The sequence below is a fragment of the Brassica napus genome, chromosome C7, assembly GCF_020379485.1.
Source record: "Brassica napus cultivar Da-Ae chromosome C7, Da-Ae, whole genome shotgun sequence".
In the NCBI taxonomy this organism is placed as follows: Eukaryota; Viridiplantae; Streptophyta; class Magnoliopsida; order Brassicales; family Brassicaceae; genus Brassica; species Brassica napus.
The window spans coordinates 33,945,119-33,968,304 of NC_063450.1; the positions used below are offsets into that span (position 1 = coordinate 33,945,119).

Genomic DNA, 23,186 nt, shown 5'->3' on the forward strand with positions numbered 1-23,186 from the left:
TCTCTAAAGTATCATTCCGGGTATAGCCAGTCTCATAGAGGGCTACGGCCAAGCTAACATCCTGTTGCCTAAGGGTACGCATCTAGAGATATCTGATGCATTGTATTCACTCAGCTCTTAGAGAAGCCTATTGAGCTTTAAAGACATTCGAATGAATGGCTTTCATATTGAGACTAAGGGCGAAGGAAACAAAGAATTCCTTCAGATCATAGAGATCGGCCAAGGCTATAAGAAAGTCATAGAGTCTATACATGCGCTCTCTACTGGCATTTTACTATGCTAAGGTCGGAATGATAGAGACCAATGCTGGTGAGTTCACGTCCCAAGCATTTAATGATTATTGTATGTTCATGGGGGTAAGTGTGGAACACTCTGTGGCACATGTACATACACAAGAATGGCTTGGCCGAATCATTCATAAAATGAATTCAGACCGTCTAGTGAACATAAATATTCCCCATCACAATTGCTTACGGGTCATGAGCCAGACATATCTCATCTTAAGACATTTGGCTGTGCCGTCTATGTACCAATTGCTCCACCACAGAGAACAAAGATGAGACCTCAAAGGAGGATGGGGATATATGTTGGATATGATTCCCCACGATTATAAAATACCTTGAGCCAACTGCGGGTGATTTATTTAAGGCCAGGTATGCGGATTGTCACTTTGATGAATCCGAACATCCAACATTAGGGGGAGATAGCAATAAGCTGGTAAATAAAGATTACATGGAATCAAACATCCTTATCTTGGCAAGATCCTCGGACTCAGGAATGTGATTTAGAAGTCCAAAAGATTATACATTTACAAAAGCTAGCTAATCAATTGCCAGATTCCTTTGCTGATCCGAAAAGAGTGACTAAGTCATATATACCAGCTGCTAATGCACCAATTAGAATTGATGTTCAAGAGGGACACAATCAAGTTGCTACAGAGTCTAGACAATGTTTGAAACGTGGTAGACCAATAGGTTCCAAAGATAAGAACCCTCGGAAAACTAAGAAAGGTGCAGAGATTGAAACCGAGGTTGTTGAAACCCTAGACACGGCCGCGGCCGTTCCTAAATCCTGGGACTTAACTGCGGCCGATCCCAAAACCCTAATAGCGATCGCGGCCGATCATGAATGCTTAGATGCGGCCGGCCCTGATGTATCTAATACTGATTCTTAGGACGCCAAGATTCAAGGTACTGAAGATCCTGATAATAATGAGATCTCGATAAACTATGTCTTATCTGGGATACAATGGAACAGAAAGAATGTCAACATTGATGATATATTTGCATGCAATGTAGCACTTGAAATCATGGATGATAATGAGGATCATGAACCCACGTCTATTTATGAGTGTACTCAACGATCAGATTGGATCAAATTGAAAGAAGCTATAAACGTGGAGTTAAACTCTTTAAGAATAGAGATGTCTTTGGACCAATAGTTTGGACACCATATGATGTTAAACCAGTCGGCTATAAGTGGGTCTTTGTGAGAAAAAGAAATGAACATGGCAAAGTAGTGAGATATAAAGCACGGCTTGTTGCACAAGGATTCTCACAGAGACTAGAAATCGATTATGAGGAAACATATTCCCATGTGGTGGATGCTACTACTTTTAGATTCCTGATAAGTCTGGCTATAAGAGAGAAATTAGACTTGCGGTTAATGGATGTTGTAACTGCATACTTATATAGGCCACTGGATAATGAGATTTATATGAAAGTACCAGAGGGTATAGAGTTGAAAAACAAATCGAGTACTCGAGAACAACACTATATAAAGTTGAATAAGTCACTTTATAGATTGAAACAATCAAGTCGAATGTGGTACAATAGGTTAAGTGAGTACCTAGAGAGAGAAGGATACAAGAATCATCCGATCAGCCCTTATATCTTTATAAAGAAATCTGGCCGGGGTTTTGTGATTATAGCAGTGTATGTTGATGATTTAAATATCGTAGGAACCTCTGGAGAGATTTCCCAAACAGTTGAATATCTTAAGAAAGAATTCGAGATGAAAGATCTTGAAAAAAATAAAAGTTTTGTTTGGGATTACAGCTTGAGTACATAAGAGATGGAATCCTTGTGCATCAAATGGCATATACAGAAAAGTACTCAAGAGATTCAACATGGCCGAGTCTCACTCATTATCTAGCCCCATGGTCGTGAGGTCCCTCGGCCTGGACACTGATCTGTTCCATCCTAAGATGGACGATAAAGATGTCATTGGTCCCGAAGTGCCATATCTCAGTGCCATAGGAGCTTTGATGTATCTGTATATGATTTTATTTAGAAGATTTCATTTTATTTTAACCATTAGCTTTCTTATGTTCAGTATATATTATAAATTATTTTGGGTCCGGCAAATTCCGTACTAGTTTTAACCAATGAGATTTTTTTCTAAGTAAATTTATTCTCATCAGAAATTAATCTTAGATTTGCATTTCCATATTATTATGTTTTCTATTTAATTAATGTTAAAATGTTATATTTGTTAAGAATATAATCTTTCTTTTTTCTCCTAGTATATTTTTCTAGTTATTATCATTACAAAAAAAATCGGCTGTCTAAATGACAAAGCGTTAGATATTGTTTTACCCAAAAAAAAAACGTTAGATATTGAGTAGACTGGAAACATTTGGATGGTCGATTAAAAGGAATCCATAGCACCACGTGGTTATTTGTGGATTTTTGTTTACTATAAGAAACACACAAACAAACACAAGATGGATTTTCTATGTGTGTCTCGTGGACTAATGACACTTGATTAATCCTTCCTCACACTCCCGTGTCCCTCGGTACAGTGGCCCCCCTCTCCTTCATGTTTTAATCCTGGTTACTTTCCTAACGTACCCATCTTTCTTGATGTTTTGGTGTTAGCCTGTTAGGTTAACATGCTTTTTTAGTTTTACATAATCTATAACTTATCTCGATGGGTGGACAAATATTATGCTAGTTGGTCCACACAGTAGTCTGAGTAAAGCAATCCTACAATTTTGGAAGTCATAAAATATTTTTATATAAATCTTAATTTGAAAAAAAATGGGAAATTAAATACAATATTTTATTAGGCTATACATGACCGGTCTGAGCCCTGCCCCCTGAGATACAAATTATCCCATGTGTTAGCTTGGTTGATCGACAAAAGTAATCAAACCCGGGGTTCCAGCCAATTGACGCCATGAGACTTTGAGGTTTCAAACATTACATCACCGCTCTAGATTTTTTTGTTGCTAAAATGTTAAGAACTAAATCAAAACGATTATATAAATGTGATTTATAAACTCTAAACATACCTTCACACGAAATATGAATTTAGCAGAAGGAATCTATTAAATTATATTAGAATTTTATATATATTTCATTTGATCTAGATCAACCCTGACATTCTTTAAAATATTTATAAAGCGGAGGAAATATAATTACATTTCCGAAATGGTTAATTCTTTACTAAACTGCAATGATTAACTATAGAATATCTAATTAGGAAGATAAAGAGAGACAAATGTACGAAGACAAATTAAAGACTCTTTTTCTATAACAGGAACGAGATTATGTGTCACTAAAGTTACAAAGGGTCCATAGCCCTTAGAAAAATATCATAGCTTATAGAGAAGAAAAAAATACATTCGTACACGAATATCGATTTTGTTTGGTAATTCTTTGACTAAACTTTTATTTTTGATCGCAAGTATAACAATCCCAAGTATAAATTCGGCCAACCTTTCCGCCAAATTTGTTTTTTATTAATTCACTCCAAACTTTTTTTGTTTGTGCGTCCATTTGAGCCCGTTCGAATGTGTCGTTCATGATTCCTTATTGATTGGTGCTAATTTGATTAACGTTATACTCCTGTCTACCATAATATAATACAAACTAAAAACTTGATAGATATGATTTAGAAGAAAAACATGAACTAAAAACTTTCGTTTTTTCTCCTTTATTAGTTCTACAAATTCTTTCTTTATGTTAATTATAATATTTTCGATGTAACTTGTTTTTAGGGAAAGAACTGTCTAACGGAACGCATGGGTTCTGAAGATTAGTCTGAGTTTTGGACTGCAACTCTCCCGGTTTAAAAAATGGTCTGCCTAGGTTTAATAAAAGGCCATTCCTTTATAATTGTTTACATTCATCAATGGAAATAAGTAGATTTGAGATTAGAAAAATATAGATTAATGTTAAATTGCAAAGAAGGAAGTAGATCACAAATATTACAATGGTCAAAAATATCTAGTAGACATTTTATGCAGTCCACTAAAATTTGAGATTAAAAAATTAAAATAATTCTAAGTTAATTTTAGTTTTTGTATGAATAAATTAAAATAATAGTCTTCAAACTAATATTGAACAATTGTGACATTATATACTACAATTATTAAAACATTAAAAAATAATCAACAATAATGAAATTATCGTATATAGTAGACTTCCAAAAAAGTTTATTAAGAAGATTTCCAACAAAATCTACCCCATAATTTCAAGTTTAGTAAACTTTAAAATAATTTTATCACAAATTTTGACCTAGTTATAATTTTTGTCTCTCTATATAAAAGTAATTACACACATTTTCTTTAAAATAGTTGCACAAGTTTTTAAAACTCGTTTCATTCTCTTTAAAACTCTCTCCCTTTTCTCTAAAACTTTTTCTCCATCTCTCTCTAAAACTCTCTCATTTCTCTCTAATCTCTTTAAATTTGAAGAAAAAAATTAGTTTAATTTCTTAATTTTTTTTCTCATGTCTTCTTCACAATATGATTCATGGTTTTCATTTCTTCCTCTCAAAAATGTAAGATTTAGATCTATATATTTTAAATATGTATTTTTTGTGTTTATATTGAAATAAATAAGTTATAGATTCATTCTCTATGTGTTTACTTTGCTACTATTTGATCTTATAAACTCTATTTTTGAAGCTTTTCAGATTTAAAGCTATTTTCAAGTTTTTAAATATTCAGAATTTTTAGATCTAAAAATAATCCGATAGAATAGACTCCTAATGAAGTTTGATTAAAAGTTAAAGATAGTAGTAAACTATAAATTCTAAGAAAGGTTTATTAAAATGATGGGTACGGCTCTGATACCACTTGTAATGTTTCGACTGCCATGGCTAATGGGCTTTCCACGCCTGCTCAGTTAGTATGTGGTTCTCATTTTGTGCGGCCGGCCGGCAGTGCGTTAATCTTTATGATGTTTTACTGACAAAGCAATCGTCACATGACATTTTTCGTGATTTGGCTCTCTCACACGTAATCGCGAATTATTTCATGATATGTCACTCATTCTTCTGTAACCTCAGCTTAAGCATACTTAACTCTAAAATAATTTTTGAATGTGTAACCGAAAATATAAGTATACTTTGATAACAAAAATAGTCAAATCAATTATATTAAACCTTTTATATATACCACAAATCGGAATGTTATAATAAGCATCAAAATTTGGTATTTGGGATGGGAGTAAAACTATGTAAACAACGAAAAGGACAGGAAAATCGTGAATAGGTCGTTTGCCACCTGCTGTCTTAAATCGACAACAATATAGTTTGCCACTCCCTGTCTTCCTAGTGCAGAAAGTGGGGTCGTTAATGTTTTATAAGTCGGTTAAATTGTCACATGCTAAGACTGATGTAGGGTCCAAATGGTTAGTTATTTCAACATTTTCTTGTGCGCCATAAGCCTTCCAATGGGTTTGACTAAACCAGTGATTTTAGGTCAATAATTCAACCAACTTGACTAATTCGGGTTTTGATGTATTTAGGATAATAAGTGCATGATTCAAAAGTGGTTGTTAAGAGAAGAGAAACAAAAACAAGTTAAACTAGTAACAAACAACCCTATAAACTTAAAAAATGGACAATTGAACTTTTTAAATAAACTAATATTGTTTAAACTATACAAAAAAACTTAATTATACTTAAATTTCAAATGTAATTGCCAAAACATAGAAATTTCAGTATTTAATCAAATATCAACAATATACATTAAACTTACTATTTAAGTTAATTATTCATGTAACAAATACTTATTGAGGTACTTATTCAGATTTTTGAGTTATTACAAATTGCGTACGGTTTTAATAGATTACTAGATCACGATCCGCGCAATCGCGCGAGTTTTTGTTTTCATTTATTTTTCTATAAATATTTTGTTTTCAATTCTAAATTGGTATATATGATAATATATATGTGTCTATCAATTTTTAAAACATAATAAGTATATGGTATATTTTTTCATTCAATAGATTGTTTCAAACTTTCACATGTATTTGTATCTTCTTCTATATATATATTTTCAGATTATTATTTCATTATTAAAATCGTAACTATATATATATAGATTAGTAAAATATTGTTTTATTGTCATATTCAAAAATATTATAACATTTCACAAATTTAGAAAGTTTTTAAAAAATTAAAATTTTCCCTATTATCGAGTAAATAATTAAACATTTAGTTTTTTTTTTAATTTTTAAAATAAACTATATAATTAATTTGTTTTCATTGGTTTAAGGTAGTAAAGATTAATCATTGTTAGATAATATGATTTTTGTTATTTAAAAAAAATATGTATAATTTTAAAAGTTAACATTGACAAATATTTAAATAATTAACATATGGAGGTATAGTATTACAACATTGACAAATATTTAAATAATTTATACTATCTATAAATCCAATGGATCGTATATTTTTTAAATCTAATTATTGATAGCCCAATAAAAAATTTTGGTTGGCCCAAAATTTAAATGATAAGATTAGAGATTAAATGTAACATGACTTTCTAGGAATAGATATATTAGGTCCATTTTTTAAAAAATCACACATGAATCAAGGTTGTGACTTATGTTTTAATATATAAGACTAGGATAAGACCTGCGCCTTGCGCAGGGTAAATTTATATGAAAATCATTTAAGAAATATTTTATGGAAAATAAAATTTATATTATTGATCGAATTAATATTTTTGGCTCTTAAACAATTTCTTAAAAACTTTTTTGTTAATTACATAATTTTTTTGCTAATGAACTGATCCTATTTTTAAAATATTTTAGGTCAAAAAATTATTTGTCGCATAAAAACCTAACATGTAGGCCGAAGAATCTCATGTCTACTATTTGGTTACAAAGAAACTATGTCAATTCGATGTTATATAATGATTTAACAATTTAAAAGTTAATTATGGTTATGAGAAGTTTACGTTCACGTGTCAATCCTATTTGTAATACCCATCTTCATGGGAAAGAATTATTTCTAAATAAATAATTCTAGTAATTTATTTTGGGAATTTATTACGAGTTAGTAATTTATTTCTCAAAAATAAATTTTTCTCAAGACATAAATATTAAGCTAAAGTTGAGGAGCTATCGAGGCATTAAAAGTAAGCCAGTTGCTTAATTGGATAATTAAGTAATCTTTTAAGGAGTAAGGTGACCAATGAGAAAAGAGTTTTGGTCACCAAGTTGGATTATTTAATTATCCTTAAAGAAAAGGGATACGTGGCTAAAAGAGAAAGGGAGAAGAGTGATTCATATTCAGTTGTGCTGTGTCATTACCACGTGCTGGAGTAGAGACAAAATAGAGATGGTGGTTACCTGGGAAAATTATAGAGAGAGCAATTAGCTTAATCATTATAATAAAACATGGCCAGGAAGGAGTGTGACATTTGTCACTACCTTATATGATGTGCTTAGCTATATAAGGGCTGCAACTTTCCACTTCTTCTCGACTCCAACGACGAAGAGAAAAGAAAGCAAAGGAAGAGAAGAAAATAATAAGAGAAAGGGAAGAGAAAAAAAAGAAAAGAAAAGAAAATTAAAAAATAATTTTAAAGAGCTGCTTAGAGAGGCAAGACGTGTTACAAGATTGAGGCATTAACGGTACGAAATCAAGAAGAAGATTTGGAGGGAACAAAAAAGGTATGGTCAGCTTCCGAAATCAGAAAATCAAGCCACATCGGTTAACCACTGTGAATAACAGTTAATTGTTTGTTAACGAATTTTTAATGCAGGTTCCTGACATCGGAGACGGCTTCCGAGCTAGGATAGCCGGACCGGTCTAGGTGCCAGTTTGTGGATCCGAGGCTTGAGACGATGTCTGGGCTAAGTGGATAGCAAGACTAGTCTAAGCACCCGGATTATTGTGATTGTGTGATTATTATATGTTGTTATAGTGTGTACCTCATGTGGGTACTATTGTGTGAGAACCTCGTGGTGGTTCTAGTAGTAGTTTGCAGGTCATTGCTTCCTCAAATGGTACCACTAAGCCGGTCGTGGTCCGGAAAGTGGTCGGCTCGGTTTAACTTGGTTTGATCACAAAGGCCGAGAGTTACACGTGGATGTGACAGCCCCCGGCGAGTCCGATAGAGGACCGGGGCACAGCGATTCCGATTGAGGACCGTGACCGGGCGATTCCCGAGCGCCTACGCCTGTGTGGTGTAATAGTGAAGGGATTGCCGGTGTCCCTTATGTGGAGGAAGAATGATTCGGTTGGGCCCTAAGAGTATATATATATGGTTGATTGATGTGACACTCATAAAGAGTGTTTTGAATTATTATGGTTTAATGGTTTATTGCTTAAATCGGTCATGCTTTATTATCTTGAATATTGATTGTTGAACTACCCTTCTTGCTTGTGTTTGGGGTTGGGTTTAGAATGACATGTAGTTGTATATGCTAGATAGGGAACTATGGCTCACTGAGTGAAACTCCTCACATCCTTTTGCAGGTGAACAGTAGAAAGGACCATAGCGCTCGTGGAACTGTAGGAGCTGGTGTAGATTGGACATCTTTTGCTAAAGACTCGTTTTCAAGATATATGAATGTATGTTTTACTTTCGGCTGCGTCCATGGACCCTATGTATCATATTTTGGGCTTGTGAACTTCATGTTATATATATATGAAATAAAGTATGTTTTATATTCGTGACGTGTTGAATCTGATATTAGGTTAGTCCAACCTAACACAACTCTATGATTCGGTACGGGTTGCAAAGCCTCAGGCCGAAGATTAGAGGAAACGAGTTTTGAATGGATATTCTGGGTTACAGAATTATGTTTTGCGACTTGGAAAGTCTATTCTCAACCCGTTGTAACAGTTTCGGACTTGGCAGAGGAAGGTCGTTTGGGCATGTTCTTGTTTGATTATTGCCTGAATGGTTGACCAATGTCTAAAAATGGTTCGGGGGTGTTACACTATCTATCTTAGATATTTTTCTCCTTTTTTGTATCATTTTGGTTATTGCTCCATATAATTATTGATTTTGAGTTTATTCTCATTTCTTTCTTTTATTTTGGCATGAGATTTAGAAAATGTTTAAGATTCAAAATTATTAAAGAGATGCATACTTAGGTTAAGATCTACGCCTTGTGCAGGATAAATATTTTATATTTATTACTTATTTTATATTTTTCTGCATATTATGAAATAATAAAATTATAATTATATATTAAATAACTAAGAAATCAGTTACTATTATGTAATAAATTGGCTTGCACATATAAATCAAATGACCGCTCTTGTTTATCCGCAATCATTTTAGGATAAATAAATCAAAACAATCAACTTTATCCATCGTATGTGATATATAATTAACTTTAAATGATATGAATTATATATATATATATATATATATATATATATATTAACGTAAACACCAATTAAAATAAAATTATTTATTTATATGATTTTATTATCATTGTATCTTATTAAAGAAAAAAATTTAAACATTGATCACAAAAGTTTATGTGAGAATTTTAACAGTTTTAGTAATCTATACTCGTTTTGAAAAATTCAAAATACAATATATTAAAAAAAAATCTAAAATTTTAATATATGATTAATGTAATTGTGTAATTTATTTTAATAATAAAGAATTAAACAAAAATGATAGAAAGTATACAGATTATTAGCAAATCTTCATTATTTAAAATCATTACTTACTATATATCATAATCAAATTAGGTAATTCCGTAGGTTTTATTTAAGAAAATAATATATATAGTAAATTTCAGTTTTATAAATAAATGGTCCATAATGGACATACTATATAAAGTAACATTCCCTAACAATTTAATTTTGGACTAACAAAATTCTCAATTGATTTTCAAGCCGCCACGTAAACAAATTAACATTCCAATTACGTGACAACTCAGCATAATAATTTTAACAGTTTTAGTAATTTGGTGACTTTTTAAATTCAAAATATAACATAGACGAAAAATCTATATTTTAATTTTATAGCTAATTTGATTATTTAATTTATTTTAATAATTGATGCTAGACTTTTCAAGGGTCCAAGATCAAATCAATGTAGTATAAAAGATTGTCGAACCAGTTCTAAGTGATTCTAAAGCAAAGGGAATGCAAGTTCATGCTTAAGCTAAGTGCAATCCGGTTTAAAAGATGGTATGAACTAAGAACTAATAAGCTAATGCAATAAAGTAATGATCTTTCTTTTCTCAATATGAAGCAAGAGGACTCATGGGACTAGGCATTTGATCTTGGGTGATGTAGATCCAATCTAAGGGTGGCAAGCTAGCAATCAAACACTTTCCTTATGCCTAGACACTAAGCTAAACAAGCTCTATCCCTAGATGAATGTTCTTTTGCTAAAGCAACTCAAGCATCTAATCCCTTAGGTTGAATGTTACTAAAGCAAACATGGAGAACAAGTCTAATAGCAATCTTAACTCCTTTAGCAACTAATCCCTTAGGTAAAGCAAGCTAAAAGCATTGAAGAGTTGGTTTAGGCATTTCATCATACACCTTGTGGGTAGAAAATGCCTAGAGATCTATTTTAGTATGATCAAGACTAAAATAGCATTGAGAACCCTCAACAAGCAAGGAAACAAGTGGATCTAACACTAAACACCCTAGATCTTCTCTAATCATCCTTAATCACCCTAGCTCATGAATCCAAGATTAGTCTACTCACTAATAGACATGAATAACCCCAAAACCATGGATGATTCAAGGTTAAACATGATTAGAGAGCAAGATAATCAAGCAAAGATAAGAAATTATGATCAAGATTAAATCTTTCACCCAAAAGTGGCTTTAGATTAGATAGAAAACAAGATAACCTCTAAAATTAAGTCTAAAAAGTATTTATAGTGGTCTAAAAACGAGCTGGGTCGACCCAACAAGCTTGGGTTGACCCAAGATAATTTGGATAAAAAGTTGGTAAAAACAGAAGTGCAGATTTTTCTAAGTGTCGCAGCTGGCTTTCGACATGTCATTTGGCCGCTGCAACAAGTACATATGGGGCAGGAGCGTGTGCATTTTCCCAGCGGTTTGGCTTGGCCGCTGCAGTTGGCCGCTGGGACAGTTGGGACCTCGTCTTGTGAACCAAAATCACCATTCTTGTCTCTAAACCATCTCCAAAGGTTCCAAACTCACCAAATAGCATCTCCATCACCTAATAGAGACAAATGTATATGCAATGCATCTAAATCTACTCTAAATGCATCTAAATGGACAAATTGAGAACTAAAATGATTGCTAAAACTATGCAAATACATAAGATATCAACTCTCCCAAACTAGAACTTTACTTGTCCACAAGTAAACTTTCAAGGTCAATTAGAAGAAAAGTTTGAAAATGGGAGCTCATAACCAAAAGACACACTTTCTAACCTTCAATGTAACATCCCAAAGAAAACATAGCAAATAGCATGAGCATCTTCCTTATTATACTCTAGCTTCTCTAGGCCTATCCATACTCTTTTGCCTCTACTCAAGTTGCAATACTTTTTACCAACAAGTTCCTTCAGTCAGCTCTCACATTGATTCACACACACACACAAGGTGAACTCTCACAAATGGGCACATGATCTCAATCATTTGGCTAGGTAAGCAATGGTCTAATATGAATGAAGAGATGGGTTCAAATGTTTTCATTTAAGGGTGGTTATCACTAAAAACAAAGAGCTTGATCATTATGCAAAATTTATCTAAGATTAGAAGCAACTCATGCATACATAGATTCATTCTCATCATTCTACCCCCTTTTGTTATAAGTGATTACAAGTTCTACCCTCTTTATCATCATCTCACAATCAATCTAAACCCCTCACATCACTCACCCAATGAACAACTCTCTTTTTCTTTTGACTCAACTGCTAGGGATTTTAATTCACTTTCTACAAGCTCTAACTCTTTTTCATTTCCTTCCTCAACTTCTCTTTGATTCTTTTTCTTTTCTTTTCTCTTTTTTTTTTTAAGGGGAAGGTCTTTTGTTGCAAAATTAAGAGCTTTTTATTTTCTTTTTATCCCTAGAGTATTCTTTTCTATTCATACTCTTTTGCTCATCTCTAATCTTTCTCACTCTCCAAACCCAAGATATGAAATTTAGAACACACAAACCCCTCTCACCATCCCTAAATGCTAACTCATTGTGCTAGCAAGAGATGAAATCAACCTATGTTGCCTCCAATACTCTCAAGATTTTGCACATGACAAGCTATCAAAAGAGGCCTCACTCATACAATTCAATGTTTGGTCTCAAAGAATGGTTAGGGTTTTAGGGTAAGGAGTGTCATTTGGGTTAACAAAGATAGGTATGAAGGAATAAGATAACCCAAATGTGTATGAGATCCATGATCAAGTATGCAAATGCCCATATCCAAGAGAGATTAAGTTCATTCAAGCCAAGTTCAGTTTGGAGCTGATTTTAAGAACAATGTCAATATCAATCAAGCAAACAAGTTTAAGAAGAGTTTTCAAGGCTCGAAGCTTACAAGATTTTTCAAAAGATGCTTAAGCTACTTGATATGATTAGCTAGGATGTCAAATTGAGTTCTAGACATGTGTTCTTTACAAGGTTTCTTCCAATGCATGAATGCAATCTCAATGCTTCTAGACTCAATCCTAAAGATGAAAATGATGCAACTAAATGCGTATTTTTGTGATTTTCAAAATTTTTCAATTTTTGTGGATTTTCTATGCAAATAATTATTCACAATGCAATGCATGAGACTTAATGACAAGTAGACAAAACAAAACAAAACACAATGTGAGATAGTAGACTCTCCCCCAAACTTACTTCACACAGTCTCTTGTGTGAGAATAAGCTCAAAGAAGAGATCTAAAAAAAAAAAACATGGAAACTAAATATTTACAAGGGTGGAATGCACTTACTTGAAGTTGGCTGTCTTAAGAGAAGGGAAATGAAGAGGGAGGACTTATTGTCACCTTGGAATTTTCGACATGGCCTTTGGGAATTTGTTGAGAATTCCCCCAAACTTGTCCCCAAGCTTATTCAAATACACTAAAGCAAGAAAAAGATATATAAAAATATATACAAAGGATACCATGGGACTTCCTCCCAAGTGAGCTTGTTTTAAGTCTCTAGCTTGACTTTCCTTCCAATTGGCTAGTGAGGAGGAGGATCTTTCCCACCTTCAAGAGTGATGGTGATGATTTGAGAAAGAAGCTCTTGAAGCTTGATTGGATCATTTTGAAGCTGAGGAGTGATGATGGCCCTTGCACTTGAGAATGGCTTAGACCTCCCCTTGCATTTGATTTTGTACTCAATGGCCCCATCTTTAAGCTTCATTGGGTGGAGGGTGAGAGTGTGAAGAGTCTTATCAAGAGGTGGAGGTTGAGGTTCTTTCACAATCTTCTTCTTGTCATGAGCAACCTTTGTAGCTCTACTCACTTCCAACTTTTTAGCACTTTCCAAGTGCTCATCACACAACTCTTTAGAGGACTCTCCAGCAAGACTTTCTTTCTCAATACCAACCCCTTCAGCCTTTGTCTTCTCAATGGAGGATGCTCCACAAGTGATTGTTCCACAATACTCACCATTCATCTTTGGGGATTGTAGTGGATAGGAGATAGCTTTGTTCACATTTAGGAGTGTGACCTTCTTGTTGGCAAAGTCTATGTAAGCTCCCACTGTTGTAAGGAATGGAGTGCCAAGGATCAATGGGACTCTTTTCTCAGTTGCCATACAGTGAGGTCTATAGGAATTATGCATGCTCCAATCTTCAAAGGGAAGTCCTTGATGAGACCAATAGGAGTTGTAGAAGAGGAATCTCCAAACTGTAGTGAAGATATGTTTGGCTCCATGCTCTCAATCCCTAGGCTCTTCATCATCTCTATTGAGATCACATTTACACTTGCACCAGAATCAACAAGAGCATCATCAAAAGTGAACTTGCCAAGGTTGCAAGGCAAGGTGAACATCCCTTGAGACTTAATCTTAGGGAGGAACTTTGGAGGGATTGGTGGATCAATCTTCATAATGGAGATGTCCAAAAGCTCAGCCACTTCAGCTTGGTGGTCTAGAATGTCATTGATGAGCATCATCTGGACATGAGCTTCACGCATACCCGAGATTTCTGGAAGCCTGGCCCCAACATCACTAAGATCTTTTCTAAATTTAGAGAGCACCTTCTTCTGAGCTTTGGTGAGAACTCTTTGGGGGAAAGGGAGTTTATCATAGGGTGATAGCTCAACCTTAGTTGCTTCCTCTAGCTTAACCTCTTTCAGCTTGTTGTCAGCCTTGTGCTCAGTTCTTTGCAGATTCGTTGCTTCAACCTTTGTGGCATCATCTTTCACAATTTGTGCTTCAGCTGTGGCTACAACAAATCTCTCAACTTCCCCAAACTCAGTTCCACATACTAATCTTTCAATCTCATCCTCCTCTTTTTCATGATCACTCAGCTCAATCTTTGGAGAAGTAGTGGAGAAGACAGCATTGCAAGACTCCTTGAGGTTGTTTTCTAGTTTTCCTGGTAAAGACCCCATTGGCTGCTTGGAGGATGAAGGCATAGAAGCAATTTGATTCTCCAAAGCTTTGAGATGAGAGGCAAGTTGCATGTACTTGTTGTTGAGGTCAGAATAATTCTCATCAATCTTTGCATGGATGTTCTTGAACTCATAAATCATGGTCTTCTCATTTCTGGCCTGAAATTCCAAGAGTTGCTTGAACATAGAATCCACACTTGAATCTGGAGTTTGAGTTTGAGAAGAGCTTTCTTGAGTCTGAGGAGACTGGTTGGCTTGGTAACCTCCTTGCTGATTGTTGTAGAGTGGCCTTTGCTGGTAGTTGTTTTGGTACTGAAAGTTGGGTTCTTTCTTGTACCATGTGCCATTAGCATTGATGAAGCACAGCTCCTATTGGCCTTCTAAACTATCAACCTCATTGATCACTGGAGGTGCCTCTTGTTTCTGGTCACCAACAAAGTTCATCTTCTCCTGCTTAGTCTTTTCTGCAAGAAGTAGATCCAACTTGGCTTGGAGAGACTTCAGCTCTTTCTTTGTGTGCTGATCATCACTTCTGTTGATCCTATCATGCTCCTCACTGTAGATTGAGTCACTCTTGGCCATGTTCTCTACCAGTTCCTCTGCTTCTTCCTCAGTTCTTCCCAAGAAGAAACCATTGCTAGTAGTATCAAGTCTGTTTTTGCACTGTGATAGAGCTCCTCTATAGAAGGTGCTAAGCAAACTCTCTTTGCTGAAACCATGATGAGGACATTGAGACCAATAGCCCTTGAACCTCTCCCATGCTTCACTGAAGCTCTCTAGACTTTTCTGTTGAAACCCAGAGATTTCGTTCCTGATCGTAGCTGTCCTTGAAGTAGAGAAAAACTTGTCTAGGAAAGCTCTCTTGCACTCATCCCAAGTAGTGACAGTGGCACTTGGAAGAGTCTTCTCCCATTGGTGTGCCTTGTCTCCCAAAGAGAAAGGGAATAGCTTCAGCTTGAAAGCATCTTCAGAAACACCATTCATCTTGGACAAGCACAATACTTATCAAACTTGTACAAGTGATCAAAAGGGTCTTCAACAGCAAGACCATGATACTTGTTGTTCTCTATAGTGTTGAGCAGCCCTAACTTGATCTCAAATTTGTTGTTCTCCACAGCTGGTGCTCTGATTCCCAACCTATGACCATTAATGTGAGGTTGATCATAGGCTCCAATGGCTCTAGCTTGGCGCTGTGGATGTTGTTGCCGGTGTTGTGGTCTAAGATGATCAGCTCTTGGATCAATTCCTCCTAGGACATTACCAACTTGAGGCAGATTCTCCATATCAAACCCCAACCTTTGCAAGTGAGCATGTTGCTCTACTTCTCTTCTTTGTCTTGCAATCTCCCTCTCAAGTGCTCTAATGTCTTCAACTCTTGGAACTAGGCTTGATGAACCTCTGCTCCTCAAGTTCATACACCTGAAATGCAAAGAGAGAAGAAGAAGGAGAACCAGTAACAAAATAAAAGAAAAAGTGATTTAGTCTCAAACAAGTGACTAAATCCCAATGTCACAATCAACCTAGAACTTGGCAACGGAGCCAATTTGATGCTAGACTTTTCAAGGGTCCAAGATCAAATCAATGTAGTATAAAAGATTGTCGAACCAGTTTTAAGTGATTCTAAAGCAAAGGGAATGCAAGTTCATGCTTAAGCTAAGTGCAATCCGGTTTTAAAGATGGTATGAACTAAGAACTAATACGCTAATGCAATAAAGTAATGATCTTTCTTTTCTCAATATGAAGCAAGAGGACTCATGGGACTAGGCATTTGATCTTGGGTGATGTAGATCCAATCTAAGGGTGGCAAGCTAGCAATCAAACACTTTCCTTATGCCTAGACACTAAGCTAAACAAGCTCTATCCCTAGATGAATGTTCTTTTGCTAAAGCAACTCAAGCATCTAATCCCTTAGGTTGAATGTTACTAAAGCAAACATGGAGAACAAGTCTAATAGCAATCTTAACTCCTTTAGCAACTAATCCCTTAGGTAAAGCAAGCTAAAAGCATTGAAGAGTTGGTTTAGGCATTTCATCATACACCTTGTGGGTAGAAAATGCCTAGAGATCTATTTTAGTATGATCAAGACTAAAATAGCATTGAGAACCCTCAACAAGCAAGGAAACAAGTGGATCTAACACTAAACACCCTAGATCTTCTCTAATCATCCTTAATCACCCTAGCTCATGAATCCAAGATTAGTCTACTCACTAATAGACATGAATAACCCCAAAACCATGGATGATTCAAGGTTAAACATGATTAGAGAGCAAGATAATCAAGCAAAGATAAGAAATTATGATCAAGATTAAATCTTTCACCCAAAAGTGGCTTTAGATTAGATAGAAAACAAGATAACCTCTAAAATTAAGTCTAAAAAGTATTTATAGTGGTCTAAAAACGAGCTGGGTCGACCCAACAAGCTTGGGTTGACCCAAGATAATTTGGATAAAAAGTTGGTAAAAACAGAAGTGCAGATTTTTCTAAGTGTCGCAGCTGGCTTTCGACATGTCATTTGGCCGCTGCAACAAGTACATATGGGGCAGGAGCGTGTGCATTTTCCCAGCGGTTTGGCTTGGCCGCTGCAGTTGGCCGCTGGGACAGTTGGGACCTCGTCTTGTGAACCAAAATCACCATTCTTGTCTCTAAACCATCTCCAAAGGTTCCAAACTCACCAAATAGCATCTCCATCACCTAATAGAGACAAATGTATATGCAATGCATCTAAATCTACTCTAAATGCATCTAAATGGACAAATTGAGAACTAAAATGATTGCTAAAACTATGCAAATACATAAGATATCAACTCTCCCAAACTAGAACTTTACTTGTCCACAAGTAAACTTTCAAGGTCAATTAGAAGAAAAGTTTGAAAATGGGAGCTCATAACCAAAAGACACACTTTCTAACCTTCAATGTAACATCCCAAAGAAAACATAGCAAATAGCATGAGCATCTTCCTTATTATACTCTAGCTTCTCTAGGCCTATCCATACTCTTTTGCCTCTACTCAAGTTGCAATACTTTTTACCAACAAGTTCCTTCAGTCAGCTCTCACATTGATTCACACACACACACAAGGTGAACTCTCACAAATGGGCACATGATCTCAATCATTTGGCTAGGTAAGCAATGGTCTAATATGAATGAAGAGATGGGTTCAAATGTTTTCATTTAAGGGTGGTTATCACTAAAAACAAAGAGCTTGATCATTATGCAAAATTTATCTAAGATTAGAAGCAACTCATGCATACATAGATTCATTCTCATCATTCTACCCCCTTTTGTTATAAGTGATTACAAGTTCTACCCTCTTTATCATCATCTCACAATCAATCTAAACCCCTCACATCACTCACCCAATGAACAACTCTCTTTTTCTTTTGACTCAACTGCTAGGGATTTTAATTCACTTTCTACAAGCTCTAACTCTTTTTCATTTCCTTCCTCAACTTCTCTTTGATTCTTTTTCTTTTCTTTTCTCTTTTTTTTTTTAAGGGGAAGGTCTTTTGTTGCAAAATTAAGAGCTTTTTATTTTCTTTTTATCCCTAGAGTATTCTTTTCTATTCATACTCTTTTGCTCATCTCTAATCTTTCTCACTCTCCAAACCCAAGATATGAAATTTAGAACACACAAACCCCTCTCACCATCCCTAAATGCTAACTCATTGTGCTAGCAAGAGATGAGAATAACCTATGTTGCCTCCAATACTCTCAAGATTTTGCACATGACAAGCTATCAAAAGAGGCCTCACTCATACAATTCAATGTTTGGTCTCAAAGAATGGTTAGGGTTTTAGGGTAAGGAGTGTCATTTGGGTTAACAAAGATAGGTATGAAGGAATAAGATAACCCAAATGTGTATGAGATCCATGATCAAGTATGCAAATGCCCATATCCAAGAGAGATTAAGTTCATTCAAGCCAAGTTCAGTTTGGAGCTGATTTTAAGAACAATGTCAATATCAATCAAGCAAACAAGTTTAAGAAGAGTTTTCAAGGCTCGAAGCTTACAAGATTTTTCAAAAGATGCTTAAGCTACTTGATATGATTAGCTAGGATGTCAAATTGAGTTCTAGACATGTGTTCTTTACAAGGTTTCTTCCAATGCATGAATGCAATCTCAATGCTTCTAGACTCAATCCTAAAGATGAAAATGATGCAACTAAATGCGTATTTTTGTGATTTTCAAAATTTTTCAATTTTTGTGGATTTTCTATGCAAATAATTATTCACAATGCAATGCATGAGACTTAATGACAAGTAGACAAAACAAAACAAAACACAATGTGAGATAGTAGACTCTCCCCCAAACTTACTTCACACAGTCTCTTGTGTGAGAATAAGCTCAAAGAAGAGATCTAAAAAAAAAAAACATGGAAACTAAATATTTACAAGGGTGGAATGCACTTACTTGAAGTTGGCTGTCTTAAGAGAAGGGAAATGAAGAGGGAGGACTTATTGTCACCTTGGAATTTTCGACATGGCCTTTGGGAATTTGTTGAGAATTCCCCCAAACTTGTCCCCAAGCTTATTCAAATACACTAAAGCAAGAAAAAGATATATAAAAATATATACAAAGGATACCATGGGACTTCCTCCCAAGTGAGCTTGTTTTAAGTCTCTAGCTTGACTTTCCTTCCAATTGGCTAGTGAGGAGGAGGATCTTTCCCACCTTCAAGAGTGATGGTGATGATTTGAGAAAGAAGCTCTTGAAGCTTGATTGGATCATTTTGAAGCTGAGGAGTGATGATGGCCCTTGCACTTGAGAATGGCTTAGACCTCCCCTTGCATTTGATTTTGTACTCAATGGCCCCATCTTTAAGCTTCATTGGGTGGAGGGTGAGAGTGTGAAGAGTCTTATCAAGAGGTGGAGGTTGAGGTTCTTTCACAATCTTCTTCTTGTCATGAGCAACCTTTGTAGCTCTACTCACTTCCAACTTTTTAGCACTTTCCAAGTGCTCATCACACAACTCTTTAGAGGACTCTCCAGCAAGACTTTCTTTCTCAATACCAACCCCTTCAGCCTTTGTCTTCTCAATGGAGGATGCTCCACAAGTGATTGTTCCACAATACTCACCATTCATCTTTGGGGATTGTAGTGGATAGGAGATAGCTTTGTTCACATTTAGGAGTGTGACCTTCTTGTTGGCAAAGTCTATGTAAGCTCCCACTGTTGTAAGGAATGGAGTGCCAAGGATCAATGGGACTCTTTTCTCAGTTGCCATACAGTGAGGTCTATAGGAATTATGCATGCTCCAATCTTCAAAGGGAAGTCCTTGATGAGACCAATAGGAGTTGTAGAAGAGGAATCTCCAAACTGTAGTGAAGATATGTTTGGCTCCATGCTCTCAATCCCTAGGCTCTTCATCATCTCTATTGAGATCACATTTACACTTGCACCAGAATCAACAAGAGCATCATCAAAAGTGAACTTGCCAAGGTTGCAAGGCAAGGTGAACATCCCTTGAGACTTAATCTTAGGGAGGAACTTTGGAGGGATTGGTGGATCAATCTTCATAATGGAGATGTCCAAAAGCTCAGCCACTTCAGCTTGGTGGTCTAGAATGTCATTGATGAGCATCATCTGGACATGAGCTTCACGCATACCCGAGATTTCTGGAAGCCTGGCCCCAACATCACTAAGATCTTTTCTAAATTTAGAGAGCACCTTCTTCTGAGCTTTGGTGAGAACTCTTTGGGGGAAAGGGAGTTTATCATAGGGTGATAGCTCAACCTTAGTTGCTTCCTCTAGCTTAACCTCTTTCAGCTTGTTGTCAGCCTTGTGCTCAGTTCTTTGCAGATTCGTTGCTTCAACCTTTGTGGCATCATCTTTCACAATTTGTGCTTCAGCTGTGGCTACAACAAATCTCTCAACTTCCCCAAACTCAGTTCCACATACTAATCTTTCAATCTCATCCTCCTCTTTTTCATGATCACTCAGCTCAATCTTTGGAGAAGTAGTGGAGAAGACAGCATTGCAAGACTCCTTGAGGTTGTTTTCTAGTTTTCCTGGTAAAGACCCCATTGGCTGCTTGGAGGATGAAGGCATAGAAGCAATTTGATTCTCCAAAGCTTTGAGATGAGAGGCAAGTTGCATGTACTTGTTGTTGAGGTCAGAATAATTCTCATCAATCTTTGCATGGATGTTCTTGAACTCATAAATCATGGTCTTCTCATTTCTGGCCTGAAATTCCAAGAGTTGCTTGAACATAGAATCCACACTTGAATCTGGAGTTTGAGTTTGAGAAGAGCTTTCTTGAGTCTGAGGAGACTGGTTGGCTTGGTAACCTCCTTGCTGATTGTTGTAGAGTGGCCTTTGCTGGTAGTTGTTTTGGTACTGAAAGTTGGGTTCTTTCTTGTACCATGTGCCATTAGCATTGATGAAGCACAGCTCCTATTGGCCTTCTAAACTATCAACCTCATTGATCACTGGAGGTGCCTCTTGTTTCTGGTCACCAACAAAGTTCATCTTCTCCTGCTTAGTCTTTTCTGCAAGAAGTAGATCCAACTTGGCTTGGAGAGACTTCAGCTCTTTCTTTGTGTGCTGATCATCACTTCTGTTGATCCTATCATGCTCCTCACTGTAGATTGAGTCACTCTTGGCCATGTTCTCTACCAGTTCCTCTGCTTCTTCCTCAGTTCTTCCCAAGAAGAAACCATTGCTAGTAGTATCAAGTCTGTTTTTGCACTGTGATAGAGCTCCTCTATAGAAGGTGCTAAGCAAACTCTCTTTGCTGAAACCATGATGAGGACATTGAGACCAATAGCCCTTGAACCTCTCCCATGCTTCACTGAAGCTCTCTAGACTTTTCTGTTGAAACCCAGAGATTTCGTTCCTGATCGTAGCTGTCCTTGAAGTAGAGAAAAACTTGTCTAGGAAAGCTCTCTTGCACTCATCCCAAGTAGTGACAGTGGCACTTGGAAGAGTCTTCTCCCATTGGTGTGCCTTGTCTCCCAAAGAGAAAGGGAATAGCTTCAGCTTGAAAGCATCTTCAGAAACACCATTCATCTTGGACAAGCCACAATACTTATCAAACTTGTACAAGTGATCAAAAGGGTCTTCAACAGCAAGACCATGATACTTGTTGTTCTCTATAGTGTTGAGCAGCCCTAACTTGATCTCAAATTTGTTGTTCTCCACAGCTGGTGCTCTGATTCCCAACCTATGACCATTAATGTGAGGTTGATCATAGGCTCCAATGGCTCTAGCTTGGCGCTGTGGATGTTGTTGCCGGTGTTGTGGTCTAAGATGATCAGCTCTTGGATCAATTCCTCCTAGGACATTACCAACTTGAGGCAGATTCTCCATATCAAACCCCAACCTTTGCAAGTGAGCATGTTGCTCTACTTCTCTTCTTTGTCTTGCAATCTCCCTCTCAAGTGCTCTAATGTCTTCAACTCTTGGAACTAGGCTTGATGAACCTCTGCTCCTCAAGTTCATACACCTGAAATGCAAAGAGAGAAGAAGAAGGAGAACCAGTAACAAAATAAAAGAAAAAGTGATTTAGTCTCAAACAAGTGACTAAATCCCAATGTCACAATCAACCTAGAACTTGGCAACGGAGCCAATTTGATGCTAGACTTTTCAAGGGTCCAAGATCAAATCAATGTAGTATAAAAGATTGTCGAACCAGTTTTAAGTGATTCTAAAGCAAAGGGAATGCAAGTTCATGCTTAAGCTAAGTGCAATCCGGTTTTAAAGATGGTATGAACTAAGAACTAATACGCTAATGCAATAAAGTAATGATCTTTCTTTTCTCAATATGAAGCAAGAGGACTCATGGGACTAGGCATTTGATCTTGGGTGATGTAGATCCAATCTAAGGGTGGCAAGCTAGCAATCAAACACTTTCCTTATGCCTAGACACTAAGCTAAACAAGCTCTATCCCTAGATGAATGTTCTTTTGCTAAAGCAACTCAAGCATCTAATCCCTTAGGTTGAATGTTACTAAAGCAAACATGGAGAACAAGTCTAATAGCAATCTTAACTCCTTTAGCAACTAATCCCTTAGGTAAAGCAAGCTAAAAGCATTGAAGAGTTGGTTTAGGCATTTCATCATACACCTTGTGGGTAGAAAATGCCTAGAGATCTATTTTAGTATGATCAAGACTAAAATAGCATTGAGAACCCTCAACAAGCAAGGAAACAAGTGGATCTAACACTAAACACCCTAGATCTTCTCTAATCATCCTTAATCACCCTAGCTCATGAATCCAAGATTAGTCTACTCACTAATAGACATGAATAACCCCAAAACCATGGATGATTCAAGGTTAAACATGATTAGAGAGCAAGATAATCAAGCAAAGATAAGAAATTATGATCAAGATTAAATCTTTCACCCAAAAGTGGCTTTAGATTAGATAGAAAACAAGATAACCTCTAAAATTAAGTCTAAAAAGTATTTATAGTGGTCTAAAAACGAGCTGGGTCG

General features: G+C 36.0%; 2 protein-coding genes and 2 non-coding genes across 4 annotated transcripts; 2 read left to right on the plus strand and 2 right to left on the minus strand.

Annotated features, from left to right (window-relative positions):
- Positions 1–13,922: 13,922 nt before the first annotated feature.
- Positions 13,923–16,165, minus strand: LOC125590565. Its single transcript, XM_048764173.1, has 4 exons — positions 15,957–16,165; positions 15,748–15,875; positions 15,144–15,676; positions 13,923–15,080 (listed from the first exon to the last, which is right to left on the minus strand). The coding sequence occupies exons 1-4, from the start codon at positions 16,163–16,165 to the stop codon at positions 13,923–13,925; spliced, it is 2,028 nt and encodes a 675-aa protein (XP_048620130.1).
- On the plus strand, positions 15,463–15,569 carry LOC125591066. The gene has a single exon (XR_007327048.1). It is a non-coding gene; the product is annotated as a small nucleolar RNA R71 (small nucleolar RNA).
- A 3,782-nt stretch (positions 16,166–19,947) lies between the features above and the next one.
- Positions 19,948–22,191, minus strand: LOC106373010. Its single transcript, XM_048764174.1, has 3 exons — positions 22,042–22,191; positions 21,169–21,696; positions 19,948–21,105 (listed from the first exon to the last, which is right to left on the minus strand). The coding sequence occupies exons 1-3, from the start codon at positions 22,189–22,191 to the stop codon at positions 19,948–19,950; spliced, it is 1,836 nt and encodes a 611-aa protein (XP_048620131.1).
- On the plus strand, positions 21,488–21,594 carry LOC125591067. The gene has a single exon (XR_007327049.1). It is a non-coding gene; the product is annotated as a small nucleolar RNA R71 (small nucleolar RNA).
- Positions 22,192–23,186: the final 995 nt, after the last annotated feature.